The sequence below is a fragment of the Bos indicus genome, chromosome 21, assembly GCF_029378745.1.
Source record: "Bos indicus isolate NIAB-ARS_2022 breed Sahiwal x Tharparkar chromosome 21, NIAB-ARS_B.indTharparkar_mat_pri_1.0, whole genome shotgun sequence".
NCBI classification, from domain to species: domain Eukaryota; kingdom Metazoa; phylum Chordata; class Mammalia; order Artiodactyla; family Bovidae; genus Bos; species Bos indicus.
The window spans coordinates 27,083,654-27,100,544 of NC_091780.1; the positions used below are offsets into that span (position 1 = coordinate 27,083,654).

Consider the following 16,891-nt stretch of genomic DNA (forward strand, 5'->3'; position numbering starts at 1 on the left):
CAGCAAAGGGACTGAGCTACACACATACATGTATCCATTCTCCCCCAAACTCCCCTCCCATCTGGGCTGCCACATAACCCTGAGCAGAGTTCCATGTGCTGTACAGTAGGTCTCGGCTGGTTATCCATTTTAAATACAGCAGTACGGGGATCATATCCAACTCATATTTTCATTTCTGATATAATGGAGAACTCACTCCAAAGCCACAACCTGGACTAGCGGGCAGTCTAAGTGCTCCATGTGGTACCTGTCATCCAGGAGGTGCTTGGAAAATATTTACTGATGAAAACCAAGTGCTTCCCAGATGCTATATGAGGGCCTGACTTGAACTGGACGCTGTGTGAGATTCCAAAGACAGGGTGGTGCTTGACCACCTTTGGTCATGTGCTTCTTCAGCATCATGTTTTCACATGCAGATTCATACCGGAGCAGGAGATTAGCTGATTTGGGGAAAAAGAGGATCATCTAGAGATTTTTAGTTTCTGTGCCTTTTGGGGCCAGAGGACTTTTCCTGGAAATGAAATAGGATGCAGAAGCCTACAATAAGAAACGGAAATGCAGGAACTTCCCTGGTGGTCTGAATGGTTAAGAATCTGCCTTGCAATGCAGGAGACAAGGGTTTGATCCCTGACCACAACTGAGGTGCTGAAGAGCAACTAAGCTCCAGTGCGTTGCAACTACTGAGCCCAAGCAAACTAAAAAAAACCAAAGAAAGAAACCGAAATGCAGAGCTGCTCTGTTGAAAACCAGGGGTGAGAGGCGTAGGGCCTCCCCATCCAGGGCTCCTCTCAGCCCATGCTGCAGCCCCAGTGCACCTTGCTGGGGATAGCCCTCACCAAGTACCTGCTGTGAAGCACGCCCTGGGTTGGCGCTGGGTACCCAGGCAAGATCCGGGTACCCCCCAATCTCAGGGAGAGCAGCAGGGCTTGAAGGAATAACACAAGGCAGGTCCCACCCCACTGTCCCCCCAGGTCCCAGCCAGGTGGCCCCACCTTCCCACCCCATCCACGGGGCCACCCCAGCCCCAGGGGCCCAGGGAAAGGAGGACGCAACTGCTCCCATCAGAGCCTTCCAGGATGGCTTCCGGGGGCTGCCTCTGTCAGCACCCCTCGGGAGCCTCATGTTGACAGGTGTGGGGGCTCAGTGGGCATGAGAAGCTCAGGCCAGGCAGAGAGGGGCCCCTGAAGAGTACAGGCAGCTTCCAGTGCTGCCAGGAGGCCAGGACACATGAGTAGCTCTGTCCATCTCCCTCCCCACTCCCAGAGGACATGCTCTTCATTTGAGTCCAGCCCAGCAAGGAGGCTTCACTGAGCCAAAGGGGTGTTAGCTTTATTTCTGAATGGGAGCGACGGGGACAGTCTCCTGGGAACAGACCCCGGATCTAGAATCCAGAGTCAAGGGTGTTGACAACGCACTGCCCTCCTCCTCCCCAGCCCTCTGTGATCCAGAGGAGCCAGGGCAGCCCAGCTCCCCTCCTCTCTGCTCTTCCCACACACGACCTCTTTACATTTTGACAGCTGTCTTTCTGCTCCCTATGGGACACGTATGGGGGTAACAACGGCTTCCAGAGTCCTATACAGTTTTTCCATGTCTGGACTGCGGTCTGTGGTTACAGGATTCCTCTGAGAGGAAAACTAGAAGCCCCAGTGGGCCTCTGTCCCTGTTTCTGTTCCTGGGGGAGGTGTGCATTTCCTGCCGTCTGGCCCAGCAGCTGTGTGGACCCCCACAATGGCCGTTCTCCAGCACTTTGGCCTGATCGCACCCAGGCCAGGGGACTAGAGATCTCAGCTCCTCAGCAGGACTCTTGCAAGTCGAGCCCTTCAGTCTGGGCAGCCCCAGGCCTGCTCCTCATCCCACCCCAGGCACGGCTCCCCTTCGGCAGGTCGTCCTAGCTATTGGCTTGGCCAAAGAATTCATTCAGGTTTTTCCATTGTTTTTGTTCAACCCAGCGCTTAGTAACCATGTGCCTTCATCTCCCCATCTGTAGCATGGAACAGTCACACTGTCCTGCCTGAGCGGAGATGGGGAGGCATGATCTTGAGGGGTTAACCCTCCCCTGAGCACAGGGTGACTCAACACTCTGCTTCCTCCATCACCACATTTCCATCGGGTCCTACACAATCCTTGTACCTTCAGGTTAAGAGATGCACACTGAAGTCGTTTGTATGCCAGGCTCTGGCGTCGGTGCTGGTCCCCGATGGTGGGCTCTGTGTGCCAGCTCTGTCCTCTTTGGGGACAGCCATGAGCAGCAGTGAGCTGAGAGCAGGCTCAGAGAGAAGATCACGGGCACCAACTGCAGCCAGACGTGTGGGAGGGTGTTCAGGATGTCGGTCATCACATGGAAAAAGCCAGTCAGCCCGGCACACAATCCTGCTCTCCCCCAGTCCCTGGCAGGGCTCTGGGCACTGCTGACTCAAGTCCCACCAGCCACCATGCAGCATCCCTGCCCGGGAACCCCTTACCCCACTTTGTCGTCCAGGCCTCTCATTTGTCCTTTCTGGTTCAGTTCCATAGTTCTCATGGCATCAAAGGGAAGATACACCTCCAGAGGCCCATGGACCAGAGTGCTGGAAAAACTCGGGGCACACAAGGGGCTCAAACTAAAAGGTAAGGGTTCTTGCATTGACCCTGAGTCTGGATGCCCGGGCCTCCTGCTGAGGCCAGAGCACTTCCCCTCAAACCTGGTGTGACCTCAGTATCTTCAACACAACCAGCAGTCCACAGCTGTGCAGGGCAAGAGGCTCCCTGGTCAGCGTCCCTGCCCTGCAGCAATGCCATTCTAACATGTGATCAGACACCCCATCAACTCAGCAAATGGCCCTTTTAATCCACAAAAGTATCAGCAGAAAGGGCTTCTTCTTCCCTGGTGGCTCAGTGTAAAGAACCCGCCTGCCAATGCAGGAGACATGAGGTCCATCCCTGGGTCGGGAAGATCCCCTGGAGGAGGAACTGGCAACCCACTCCAGTATTCTTGCCTGGAAGATTCCCTGGATAGAGGAGCCTGGTGAGATACCATGGGGTCACAGAGAGTCGGACACAACTTAGCAAATGAAAAACAACAATCCACGGGGCTCAGTTTGACCCTCCTGCCTCAGTTCCTGCTGCCTGGGTCGGCCAGAGTCACTACCTCTGCCCCAGCTTTCCTGCCAATGGCCAGCATTTGTACAGTCCTTTGTAGCTGGCAAAGCTCTCATTTGAGAATATATATGGCTTGTCCAACGTCACACAGCTCTTCTGCCATAAAGCCTGGCACAGGCCCCTCGGGGAGGAAGCCAACCAGGACAAAAATGTCAGCATTTCATCACCATCATCAGTGTGATGAGAGAGTCCTTGGGGAGGCTGAGAGAGGAGGCCAAGCAACCTTCCTGATAATAATGTCCACTGTATTGGGTTGGCCAAAATGTTCATTTGGGTTTTCCATACGACGTTATAGAACATCGTATTTGTTTCTGTTTGTTTTTTTTTTTTAACAGAAAAATGTGAATGAACTTTTTGACCAACCCAATAGTTATCATGTAAATGCCCAGCCTTGTGCCTTGCTGAACATCCTATAAATATCTGTTATTCACTAATAACCTGCAAGACAGGTACTGTGATTTCCATTTAAGGTAGAGCCACTCAAGAATTAGTCATTTAAGATTAGAATTTAGATCCTAATATTCTAACTCAAAGCCAGCCATCCTTAGCAGCCAGGCCATCCTGACTGCAAAACACATCAAAGCTAGCAGCCTGTCATATGGGAAGTTTATCTCAAGCCTCTCGCAGAGAAAATTCAGAAACAATGAAAGTCCTTCCAATGAGCCAAAAGAGAAAACAAGGAAAAGAGAAGCGTCTTCCCCAGCCCAGTACTGAAAGTATCTAGGGGGCCTGTGTGCCTTAAATTAGGACCCTGGGACTTCCCCAGTGGTCTAGTGGTTAAGAATCTGCCTTCCAATACTCGGGGCACAGGTTCAATCCCTCGTCAGGGAACAAAGATCCCACATGCTAGATGACTGGGCAAAAAAAAAAAAAATCAATTAATTAAGACCCTGTTGCCAAAAACTGATGAACATAAAGGTGACGTTGTTCAGTCAAGGGACACATTCCCGGGGTGATGCATGTGTACAACCTACCAGGTGAGGCCATTCCCCAGTGTCAACGTGGATACCCACATCCCTCGGACGGGGCCGAGCTCTGAGCTATGGGACAGAGGGCCCTGCATGGGGCTTGGGATTCTAGAGCTCTGGCCGGGCCACACCATCTGCTCAGGGCCCCTGGGCAAATTTCTCTGCTGCTCAGAACTTCCTTCTAAAGCCACGGGATATTGGCGCCAGGGCAAAGATCTTGTAGTTGAATGCCATTACTTGACAGATGGGGACACAGGGCTTAAGAGAGGAGCAGGCACTTGCTGCTAATTTTAGGGTCAGCTTGATGGCAACTGGTTTCTTGTTGGGGATCCCCTGCATAGAGCAGAGCCAGCACTCCACACTGGTACTGGAGGCTCAGGTGAGACCCTGTGTGCCCTGTACAGACCAACGCCAGGCACCATTGGTAACATGGCACAAAGCTCTTCCCAGGGAGACACAGTCCAGTGCAGCTAGAGGAGAGGGTGCCTGGTGGGGGCCAGGGAACGGCAATGGGGAACCCCAGGAGGCAGTGGGTACATAGCCATTCTCTCGTGAAGTTTATGCTTACGCGACTTTACTGATTTGCAGAGAAAATGGTATTCGTTGGCTTCAAAGGCAGCTTCCGGCCCACCTGGGTGACCCTGGACACTGAGGACCACCACGCCAAAATCTTCCAAGTGGTGCCCATCCCGGTGGTGAGGAAGAAGAAGCTGTGAGGACCGCCGCCACCCCGTGCGCCCCCACAGTGGACCCTGACACTGGAGTCTGGGCAGCGGCCCGGGGCAGCGAGGCCGGTTCCCACAGCCCCCGTCTGGCAGCTGCCGGGGAAGGCCGTGTGTCAGCCCTGATGGGCCAGGGGGAGGCTTCTGAGCCCCCTGGTGCTGCCGCCCACCCCCCTCAAGTGTCTACCTGCAGCCCCAGGGCCATGTGGGCTGATGCTGCAAACCTTCTCCTCCCTGCAGCCTCCCAGGGGTCTCTCTATCTGTGCCTCTGCAGTGGGGGCTGTGGGGACCACAGGGAGCCATGGGCTCTACTGGCAAAAAAGGTCCCCTTTGGCAGGAGTTCTGCTCCAGCTGGGAGGCAGCCTGGGGGTGGGAGGGCGGGGTCACTCACAGATCTCCATGCTCTCCAGCACGATGTTAGGGTGGGAGGTGCAGGAAGAATCCTCATTCCTGTAAGCAGGACCCGACCTCCACCGGGTTCAGAGCTCAGGTGTAGACAGCGCACCGAGATGGAACCAGCTGCCCTCGGGGAGGACGAGCCTGCCTCCGGAGGAGGTCAGCCTCTCAGGAGACTTGGTGCCCAGGCCATGAGTCGGACTAGGTGACTTTTAAAGGCCCTTTCAGTTCTGAGAGCCCAGAAGTCTGTGGCTTCTCACGCTGTGTCTGGAGTCCCGCGGTAGGCAAGAACATTCTTCTCAGCCGACATCCATGACGCTGGCGCTCCGGGCAGCCAGGATGGAGGCGTGAGAAGCAAGGCCCAGGGTGAGGGGCTCGGCTGTCTGGCACAACAGACGGTCGGTGTAAGTGCCTTCTGATGCTAGGCAGAGAAAGCTGAGAGGGCTCAAAGGGGGCCGTGCCAGTTCCCAAGAGGGAAAGAAAGGGTTTACGTGCTCAGGTGGGTCTGGAAGCTTCTTGCAGGAGAGGCCCTGGGCTCGTAGGGATGAAGGGCAGGGGGCTTATGGGTGGCAAGGATGGGGCAGCCTGTGCAGCATTCAGAGGCTGAGCCCTTCCTGCTGAAGCTGGATGACTTCAAGGTGGCCCATTGCCCTGGACTCGCTGGACCCCCGTAGCAGAGAAGCGTGCATCACAGGGAGGGCTGGTGGGCCCCTGACACCCAAAGTGTGGGCCAGCCGGCCCCACCTATGACTCCAACAGAGGCTGGAGTCAAGTTGAAAAAGGTGGGCTCCTCCATGAGAGGCCCATCTGCTCCTCACTGGGGAGCCCCCGAGAAGCGCTCACACCTCAGGGCGCCGGGCTTTCGGAACCAGAAAGGGCCTTAGGAGACACCTAGTCCAAAGCCTTGGTTGTAGAGACGGGACGATGAGACTCCAAGAAAGGGAAGAACCACACGGCCAGAGCAGGGCCAAGATGGGAGCCCCCACTCCCCACACTCACTGCCACACCACGCTGCCTCAACTGCCGGCCGGAGGGGCCAGGCGTTCCTGAAGGACAAGCCCCGCTGAAGGGAGAAAAGATGAGACTAGAAAGAGAGTTGTTGGCCAGGACTGTTTCTGCCCCGGCCCCCTCACCATGCACACAAGGGCACCCTCCTGTGGGCTCTGGAGGCCCTGCAGCCTCCACTTGGCTCAAACTTACCTGCCCTCCGGAGGGGCGCCCAGCCACCGCAATAACTGCACTGGTGCTATCTGCATCTGCAGGTCTGCAGGCACGCCCAGCAGACAGTGTCAGGCCACCCCGACACATCTTTGGGGGGCTGGCTAGGTGGCTCTCCAGGGTCCATCCACCCCAGGCCCTCTTGAAGAACTGCCCACCTTGGAGAGCCAGGAGAGCTCTGGAAAAGGAAAACTCTGTCTGTGGTTTATACTGTCTCATGAGACCCCAGGGTCACTCTGGGTCTCATGATGACCACGTCTGTCCCCTCTCCTGCCCCAACCACAAACTCCTTCTTGTCCCTGTCTGTTCAGCTGCACCCAGTGAGGCTCAGCCTTAAGTCCACCCCCCGCTCCCAGGGTGAGCCAGTCACCAAAGAGGTTTTTCCCACTAAAGAAGTCTTTCAGCTGCTAGGGGGTGACGGTGGGACTCTGCCTCTAAGGACACGGCAGCTTCAGAGGCCCGAGTCCCTGGAGGGACCTCTTCCAGGAAGATCAGAGGCCGTGGGGAGGAGAGTTCAGATGACCTCATGTTCTTTTCGTCTATAGTCCTGTTGAGTTTTCCTAAACTCTTAACGCAAGGGTCTCACACTGTGAACCACTTAGGGTGCGATCACTTCCGATGGCCAGGAATGTTAACTGTCTTTGGTTCAGTTTATGTAAAGAAAATATCTATTTGAAAATCCTCAGAGTTGTACATTTGTCAAACAGCACAGGATCTGTGCATATAACGTTCCTTCCAAAACCATTCACCAAGAGCCCGTGTCTGGGCATGTTCTTGGTAGCACAAATTTTCTTACTGCTTAGAAAATTGTTCCTGTTGTTCTTTCTGTTTGGAAGCCTCAAGATGAGTTAGGCCTTTTTAAAAAAACAAAACACTCCTCTGAAATGCTTGTCTTTTTCCTGTTGCCGAAATAGCTGGTCCTTTTTCGGGAATTAGATGTATAGTGTGTTTTGTATGTAAACGTTTCTCGTAGGTGTCACTATGAACAAAGATATATTTTCTATTTATTTATTCTATTATGCACTTCGAGAAATTGTTGTCGGAGAAATGAAGAATCGTCTTAAATGTCTTATTTGGGTATGTTCTTTGGACCGCTTGAAAGGGGTATACACAGGACCTTCTGCTTGCAGCAGACATCGGCTCTGGTTTGGAAAATCTTGCTGTACTGTAGTAAAAGTAAAAAGGATGTCATCCACCTGACTGCTTGTTTATTTTCCATTAAAGTGGGTCTCACTTTAAGCCAGAAAGCTACGGAAAATAAGACAGGAAATTACCCTTTGCCGCACTGGCCGTTCACTTCGAAGAACCAGTCATGTGTCCTACCTCATCCTGTCCACAAGGGGGCGCTCAGGACAGCAGGTGGAGAAGGTCCTAGGAGAGGAAAGCTGTCATTCATGTGGCTGGCACATCCATGTTGGACTGTGTAGTCCTTACTCCTAAGCATCAGAAAGCTGTCAAGGCAGCACCCTCCCTGGGGAAAAGCCATAGGTTAGTGCAGTCTGGACTTGAAGCAAGACTGTTTCTTCCTCATGGGTACAGTTTGGGCAGAGGCCAAACATGATGTCTGGGGAGAACATGGAGACTGAGGTGGAGAGATAGGTCCAAATCAAGCTGCCAGACAAGAAGGGTGGCGAAGCAGGTTAGAGGGGAACCCTAGGCAGAGGTGAGAGAGGCTTGGGGGTCTGGGGAGGAGAAAGTGAGCAGCTTAGAATGGGGTGAATGGGAGGGTCATACAACTGTGCTGTGCAGTAAGGCAGCCACTGGCCACATAAAGCCACCTACATTGAGATTAATTACAATGAAATACAATAGAAAATTCAGTTCCTTGGTCACACTGACCTATCTGAAGCACTCAATAGTCCATATGTCTGCATGTGTACATGCTAAGTCACTTCAGTCATGTCCAGCTCTTTGCAGCCCCATGAACTGTTGTCCATCAGGCTCCTCTGTCCATGGGATCCTCCAGGCAAGAATGCTGGAGTGGGTTGCCATTCCCTTCTCCAGGGGGTCCTCCCGACCCAGGGATTCAAGCCATGTCTCTTGATGTCTCCTGCGCTGGCGGGCAGGTTCTTCACCAGTAGCGCCATCTGGGAGGCCCAGTCCATATGTCTAGTGGTTACCATACTGGTCAAGGAATATATAAAACATTTCCATCAACAGAGAAGGTTTTTTTCTTAATGATTTCCAGAAAGCTTTAGGGGCTCGTACACTGGACTTTTAAAAATCTATGCTCCTAATGTGTGTGTGTGTGTTCAGTCCACTTAAAGGGGCTAGCACCAGATTGGTGCTATCAAGCTGTCAATAAACAAATAAAGTCATCCCTTGGTATCCACAGGGGACTGGTTCTAGGATTCCCTTGGATACCAAAATCGGAGGATGCTCAAATCCCTCACAGTCTGCTCTCTATTTCTGTGGGTTTTTTGTCCAACCCAGCACAGCCAAAAATAATCAATTAATTAATTTTAAAACATAAATAAAAGGGAAGAAATAACACTAAATGGAAAAAAAAGACCCTAGTGGAGACCCTGCAGTCCCCACGCCCAGTGAGTGGTGAGGCAGAGAGCTCTGAGAGAGGAGACGGTTTCAGCTGGAGTGGTCAGGGGTCCTAAGCATGGATGGGACTGGAGGCAGTCTGGGGGTCAAGGTCAGATGAGGAAGGGGGCCTTTCATAAGAGGCACAGCCTGGGTGCTGGGAAAGTAACCAGAGGTGTGAGCTTGAAGATGGCTGGGCGTAAACCAGAGAGCGACCGTGAGAGGGAAGGTGGGCCAGCCAGACACGGGAAGTTTGTAGGGACCGCGAGATCTGACAATGGGAGGGGGGTCCCTGGTGACTCCTCAGCCAGCAGTTTGGTTGCTTGAGTAGGTGCACAGTGCACTGCTTTGGTTAGTGAAGTAGAAAAGGCATTTGGGAGGACTGAGAGAGCAGGCTCAAAGGAAGCAATAGGAGACTGCAGCCAGCTCAGTGCAGAGTGCAAGGAGCAGGAGATACGCTAGAGTGCAGACAGAGGGTGGACATGGGGCCCCTTCACGCTTGTCCTTTCAACAGTCACCAGACGCCCAGAGGGGAGTCACTGCCAGGTGTTAGGTGACAAGGTGAGCACACCTGGCCCCGTCTGCATGGAGAAACCATAAAAACATGGAAGCAAGCTAAGTGTCCACAGGCAGAGGACTGGCTAAAACAGATGGAGTACATATGCACAAGGCTTCACTGCTGGCTGAAGGGTAAAGAATCTGCCCACAAAGAAGGACACATGGCTTTGATCCCTGGGGAGGAGAGCTTGGCAACCCACTCCAGTATTTTTTCCTGAAGAATCCCATGGACAGAGGAGCCTGGTGGGCTGCAGTCCATAGGATGGCAAAGAGTCGGACATGACTGAAGTGACTGAGCATGCATGTGTGTACAGTACATATACACACTGGACTACTACTCAGCCATGAAAAAGAATGAAATAATGTCATTTGCAGCAACATGGGTAGATTAGAGATTGTCATACTAAGTGAAATAAGTCAGAAAAAAAAGACAAATCTTATGTGATATCACTCATATGTGGAATCTAAAAAAATAGTATGAAGGAACTTATTTACAAAACAGACTCTTAGACATAGAAAAGAAATCTATGGTTACCAAGGTGGAAGCAGGGGAGGGATAAACTAGGAGTTTGGGATTAACATATGGACACTACTGTGTATAAAATAAACAACAAGGATTTACTGTATAGCACAGGGAACTATATTCAATATCCTGTAACAAACTATAATGGAAAATATTTTTTTAATATATACATATATATGTATAAACACATTACTTTGCTGTACACCTGAAACAGAGTCGTTTCAGTTGTATCCAACTCTTTTTGACCACATGGATGTAGCCCACCAAGCTCCTCTGTCCGTGGGATTCTCCAAGCAAGAATGCTGGAGTGGGTTGCCATGCCTTTCTCCAGGACCTTCCCGACACAAGGACTGAACCCGCATCGCATAGCTCCTGCACCGGCAGGTAGGCTCTTTACCACTAGCGCCACCTGGGATCAACTATAATTCTGAAAAAAACAAAAGAACGGAGGATAGGAAATTCAGAAGAGTAGAGTGTGCTCTGGGAGTTCCCCTCTCCTAAGGGCTCACCCCTAAGCCAAGTGAGGGGGGCAAGAGAACCTCTCGTGGGGGGACTGGAAGTATCTGGAGGAAGAAAAGATGGACATTTTACTTCTCAGCTGGCGCTTACTGAGACCTTAGGCTCATGGGGCACCGACTGCTGCCGGAGCTGGGGAGGAGAGTTCCCTGGTGTCTCACTGCCCCATCATTTAGGAGAGAAGAGGCCAGAGGTGTCTCTGCTCTTGCCCTGGGTGATATAAGGTGGATACAGGCTGCAGCTGCCCTATGTTCCCAAGAGAACAGCCAGCAGTCTCTGGAGAAATGCCCCTCCACTCACTGGCTGGGCGAGGATGCCTGAGGTTTCCATGCATCAGGAGCACATTGTGGAGGGACTTCCCTGGTAGTCCAGTGGCTAGGACTCCAAGCTCCCAATGCAGGGGGCGCCAGTTCAATCCCTGGTCAGGAAACTAAGACCCATAAGCTGTATGGCCAAAAATATTAATTATTAAAAACTGTAGAGCACAAGTAAGTGAGCTTGAAGGAAGCCTGCCCCACACAGGTGTCTGCCCAGGTGAAGGGATACCTGGCAGAGGCTATAGGCATCCTCAAAGGCAGAGCAGAAAGAGCAAGGGGTGCCACATGTGTTCAGCTGGGAGATGCACTGCTCAGATCAAAGTGGGCAAGTGAGCATTGGACAAGAATCCAGAAGACCATCCCAGGCCAAAGAGCCATAACACCTGCCACAACAGAGGACACTTAAGGCCAGTTTGCAACGGCACAAGTTATTGAAGACTTTTTACCCCTCTTCCTTGAATCCTCCCCTCTCTGTGCCCCAAACCATGCCGGCAGGGATGGGGAGCCTTGGGAGAAGTGGAGTGGGGAGCAAGGCAGAAAAAAGAAAAAGAAGAGCCCCGTGTCTCCATCCCCATCTCCCTGCACCGGCTCCAAGACAAAGCCCAAATGAGACAGTCTGAGACCCGGGACCCTTCACTGCAGTGTTTGCGCTTGGACACACCTCTCCTCCAACAACTAAACACAAAGAAACTGTACATGAGCAGCTGGGGCAAATTCTGGACCCCAAAGATACAAAGAGACCAAAAAACCCAACTGCCACTTAGCAGTGCCTAGAGCAAAAGCAAGGTACTGCGCATGCCCCTGCACACACAGTGCCACCTAAGGGCTGGGCAAACCATAGAAGTCACCCTCCAGCCTGACCCCAGACACACCCTACCCTCACCCCACCACGTAAGGAACAAGCTCGCCCCACCTCAGGGAGCAAGGAAAACTTCTGTTTGTTCTCGCTCCCTTTGATACGGCTGCTGCTGCTGCTGCTAAGTCGCTTCAGTTGTGTCCGACTCTGTGCGACCCCATAGATGGCAACCCACCAGGGTCCCCCGTCCCTGGGATTCTCCAGGCAAGAACACTGGAGTGGGTTGCCATGTCCTTCTCCAATGCAGGAAAGTGAAAAGTGCAGCAGGGACCCCAACAAAGCCTCACCTGAATCTCCCGTCTGGTCTCTAGTCAGTTGTTATTGATTAAGGAGGCCAAGAACTCCAGTCCGTAACACAAGTAGGGGGAGACCAGTGTGTGCGAGTAGACTTGCTTTAAGCTGCAGAAGAGAAGGCGCTGGTTTGTAGCTTTTGCTGGTATCCATTGTGTAAATACACTCATCACAGCCAGTTTCCAGGTACAGGGGTTTCATGGCCAGATCCCAAGATTCCTGTCTATTAACCACTGGTTCTGCAAGCTGGTACTAGCTGGCTTCCTTGCAGGCTGCAGGCTGAGTCAACAGAGGGGAATTGAAACAGTGCTGAGAAAAAAGATACAGTTCTGCTAGACTGTATCCTTCCAGATCAGCACCTTCAACAAAACTATTACACAGAGCAGGAAGGGAAGAATATAAGGACCACACTCCCCTGGAAGTATCTTGTCAACTCCCTTAAAAGACAGAAGCTTCTAAAAGAGAATTTTGCTTGTTTGTGTCTTCTGAACATCTTTCCCCTCTTCCCACTACAAAGGGGAAACACTGCATCTGATTGCTATGCTATGAAGTTGGGGATGAAGAATGGTCTTCTAAGAAAAATGCCAAAGGCAAAATCATCAAGTTTGGTTCATAAGATGACATGAAATTATTAAAATGTAAAATTCTAAATCATCTTGAAAACTAATAAATTGAGGAAATGAGTTTAAAATCTATACCCCAGGTAAGAAGTGAGTAACTTTGGATGTGCTGGGTATCCTTGCTTTGCACCCAAGTTCATTTCCATGTCCTGCTTGGTACCCAAGGAGGCTGACATGGACCATTAGCAGTTCTGTGGTCCTTTGCCTTCCTGTTGGTTTAGAGGCTCCTTTGGGAGGGAGGGAAGTGCTGCGTCTGGGAGTTCATTGCAGGGCTCCCTCCTGACCGATGTCTCAGAGTCAGCTGTTCCTTTCTAAGGAAGACAGGGCTTCAGTTGGGGTGCCTCTATAAGTCACTGTCTCCCTGGGTCCCAGAGACTGCTCTGGCTCCTGGTGTCTCTATGCCAGGGGTGGTAACTGCTCCCCATGTTCACAAGCACAAGATTATGGCCCTGCTCCTTTTCAGGGTCCCTAGACTCTATTCACCTAATTTACAAATGTTCCCTTCACTAAACAAATTGGTATTGTGCCATCTGCTGATACTTTCTACACAAGGTACTCTTTTTAATATTTGTTTTTATTTATTTGGCTGCACCAGGTCTTAGTTGCGGCATGCAGGATCTTTGATCTTCACTGCAGCATTCGGGATATTTAGCTGTGGCATGCAAACTCTTAGTTGCAGCACATGGGATCCTGTTCCTCATCAGGGTTTGAACCCAGGCCCCGTGCATTGGGAACATTAAGTCTTAGCCACTGGACCACCAGGGAAGTCCTGTATATGAGACACTCTTAGAAAGCAATAAAAGGAAGTCAGGGAACACCAAAATAAAAATAGGAAGGGGTCAGCTCACAAAAAAATAAATAGGAAATAAATATATGTATTAATATTTTAAAATTTTCAACCTCATTGGTAATTACAAGATGCAAATCAAAACAACGAGATAATATTAATCACTTGCCAAACTGAAAAGGCAAGAAGAAGCAGACATTCTTGAAAGTAAAAGTGAAAGTTGCTCAGTCATGTCCAACTCTTTGCAACCCCACGGACTATACAGTCCATCGAATCCCCCAGGCCAGAATACTGGAATGGGGAGCTGTTCACTTCTCCAGGGGATCTTCCCAACCCAGGGATGAAACCCAGGTTTCCCGCATTGCAGGCAGATTCTTTACCAGCTGAGCCACCAGGGAAGGGAAGCACTTAGATACTCTTGAGTTCAGGTCAGTCGCTCAGTCGTGTCAAACTCTGTGATCCCATGGACTGCAGCACGCCAACCTTCCCTGTCCATCACCAACTCCTGGAGCTTGCTCAAACTCATGTCCATCAAGCCGGTGATCCCATTCAACCATCTCATCCTCTTTCTCTTCCCATCTTCAATCTTTCCCAGCCTCAGCGTCTTTTCAATTGAGTCAGTTCTTCGCATCAGGTGGCCAAAGTATTAGAGTTTCAGCTTCAGCATCAGTCCTTCCAATGAACACCCAGGACTGATCTCCTTGAGGATGAACTGATTGGATCTCCTTGCAGTCCAAGGGACTCTCAAGAGTCTTCTCCAACACCACAGTTCAAAAGCATCAATTCTTCTGCGCTCAGCTTTCTTTATAGTCCAACTCTCACATCCATACTTGACTACTGGAAAAACCATAGTTTTGACTAGATGGACCTCTGCTTTTTAATATGCTGTCTAGGTTGGTCATAGCTTTTCTTCCAAGGAGCAAGTGTCTTTTAATTTCATTCCTAAGACATTCTTAAATGATGATAGAAAAGTAGGTTGGTGCAAGCTTTCTCTAAAGCAATTTTGTATTATGTAAAAATGATTTGAAAATGTGGGTAGACTTAGGCTCCACAAGTCTGTCCAAGAATTTACCCTTGAGAAAGCGCTTACAGTAGTGCACAGGATTTGTGACAAGGATATTTACTGCAACATTTTATAGGATAATGAAAACTCTGTAAAAATCTAAATCAATCAGACTGGCTACATTGAGATATAGTCCCTTTCTCAAAATGAAGATTAAAAATGACTATTGAAATGTTGGTAAATATGAATACTGAGTGATAAGGAATGGGAATTTTATACCACTCACTCTAATTATGTGTGTGTGTGTGTACATTTAAAATATTTCCAAGATAAAAAAACTTCTGGGGCTTCCCTGGTGGCTCAGTGGTAAAGAATCTGCCTGCCAATGGAGGAGACACAGGTTCGATCCCTCATCTGGGAAGATTCCACATGCTGCAGAGTGACCAAGTCCATGCTTCACGACTACTGAGCCTGTGCCCTAGAGCCTGGGAACTGAAACTAATGAAGCCCACACGCCCTACAGTCCATGCTCTACAGTAAGAGAAGCCACCGAAATAAGAGCACCATAACTAGAGAGTTATCCCCACTTTCCACACCTAGGTAGGGAAAGCCCACGCAGCAACAAAGACCCAGCACAGCCAAAAGTAAACAAATAAATAAACTAATAAAGACTTCTGAAAATGGGAAATAACTATTTAGAAAAAATAACTACTTAGCATTACAGATAGAGTCTTAAAAGCACTCCTTTTATTGACCGACTATTTATTTGGGAATGTAACCTAAGGAAACAAAGCTGAGGTATAAAGATGTTCCTTTCAGCATTATTTATAATCATCTGACATGTTCAAAGAACCTACACGTTTGACTTCATAGGAATGACTAAATAAATTAAGGTCTCGTTTGACTAACTGTTATACCTCATCGAAATAATATTTACAAGGAGTTTGTAATAACAAAGTGCTCATTTGCAAATTCTATTACAAAATCCTTGTGGGTTCTGGAAGTCACAGAGTATTATAGGCTAATTGCCCTGGAGCTCTGTTGGCCTGGCATTCTGCACATTAGAGATGTTCACACACACACACACACACACACATACCTACCTCTTCAGCCTTGCCAACTCCACTGAGCCCACGGCTGCTGTTTCTTCTTGATGGCTCCACTGCCCTTCAACCTTTGCACCTCCTCCTCCCTCCTGATTCTGCCTCCCAAAATTCCAAGGAACTAGCTTGCAATAGCAAAGTCCTCCTGAGTGGCTGGTTCCCTTGGTTAAACTCCTTTGGCGAGTGCTGTCTGGTCCAATTAAGGTACAGAGAGGAGATCTATTCTAGCCTGGGGCATACACTGATTTAAAATTAGAAGTAGGAGGGATTTCCCTGATGGTCCTCTGGCTAAGACTCTGTGCTCCCAATGCAGAGGGTCCATGTTCAATCCCTGGTCAAGGAACCAGATCTCACAGGATTCAACTAAAAGATTCCATGTGCTGCAATAAGAACTGGCACAGCCAAACTATTAATTAATTAATTAAAAATAAAATAAAATTAGAAGTAGGAGCCCAAGGGCAGAAAACATCATCCTTGTCCGTGAGACTCTGAAAGAGGAGCAAAGGTCTCAGGGAATTTGTAAGGAAGCTTCCATCCTAGGGGTTCATGGACCTCCCTAGCACCGGAATGAATTCCTCTAGTCCTGTTTCTTCCAGATGTCAGTGTGTGGATTCCAGGCCTGGCAGAACTTGTCACCTCTGTTTACAGAAGAGGTGAGGCCCAGGGACATCAAATTGGACCTCAAGGTCATCCACCGTGGACTTCAGCAGGAGACTGGATCAAAGAGGCCTCAGTATTTCCAGGCCCATCAATGAAGCCTCGCTCCCCACAAGGAAGAATGCCGCTGGCCAATAGGCCAGCAGATGCAAAGCAGGCCATATGTCCCTGGGATTCCTGACATTCCAGAAGGGCAGCCCTCCTTGCTGCCCGACTCCAGGCCCCAGATTCGTGGTCTCAGAAACCTCACCTTGGAAGCTTAGGCAGACTTCTCGGAAGGGAAAAAAAAAAATTGCTCTGAGTGCGCTAGGGCCCAGAGCTGCTGCTGCCGCTGCCTAGTTGCTCAGTTGTATCCAATTCTTTTCGACCCCATGGACTGTAGCCTGCCAGGCTCCTCTGTCCATGGGAATCTCCAGGCAACAACTCTAGAGTGAGTTGCCATTTCCTCCTCCAGGGGATCTTCCTGCTCCAGGGATTGAACCTGGGTCTCCTGCATTGCAGGGAAATTCTCTACCATCTGAGCCACCAAACAGGAAACAGTCAATTCACATAAAAAATATATAAATGGGGGACATCCCTAGTGGTCCAGTGGCTAAGACTCCATGCTTCCAATGTAGAGGGCCTATATTCGATCCCTGGTCACGGTACTAGATCCCACATGCCACAAATAAGACCCAGTGCAGCTA

The 16,891-nt window shown here is 50.2% G+C and overlaps 1 protein-coding gene across 2 annotated transcripts in view; it reads left to right on the forward strand.

Moving 5' to 3' along the window:
- Window positions 1–7,637, forward strand: part of CEMIP (cell migration inducing hyaluronidase 1) — a 161,205-nt gene extending 153,568 nt beyond the window's left edge. For both annotated transcript variants that reach the window (XM_019983941.2, XM_019983942.2), the window contains exons 28-29: window positions 2,507–2,607; window positions 4,695–7,637. In XM_019983941.2, the coding sequence (XP_019839500.1) occupies window positions 2,507–2,607; window positions 4,695–4,822 (229 nt within the window). In that variant the 3' untranslated portion in view covers window positions 4,823–7,637. The remainder of the gene's footprint in view (window positions 1–2,506; window positions 2,608–4,694) is intronic.
- Window positions 7,638–16,891: the final 9,254 nt, after the last annotated feature.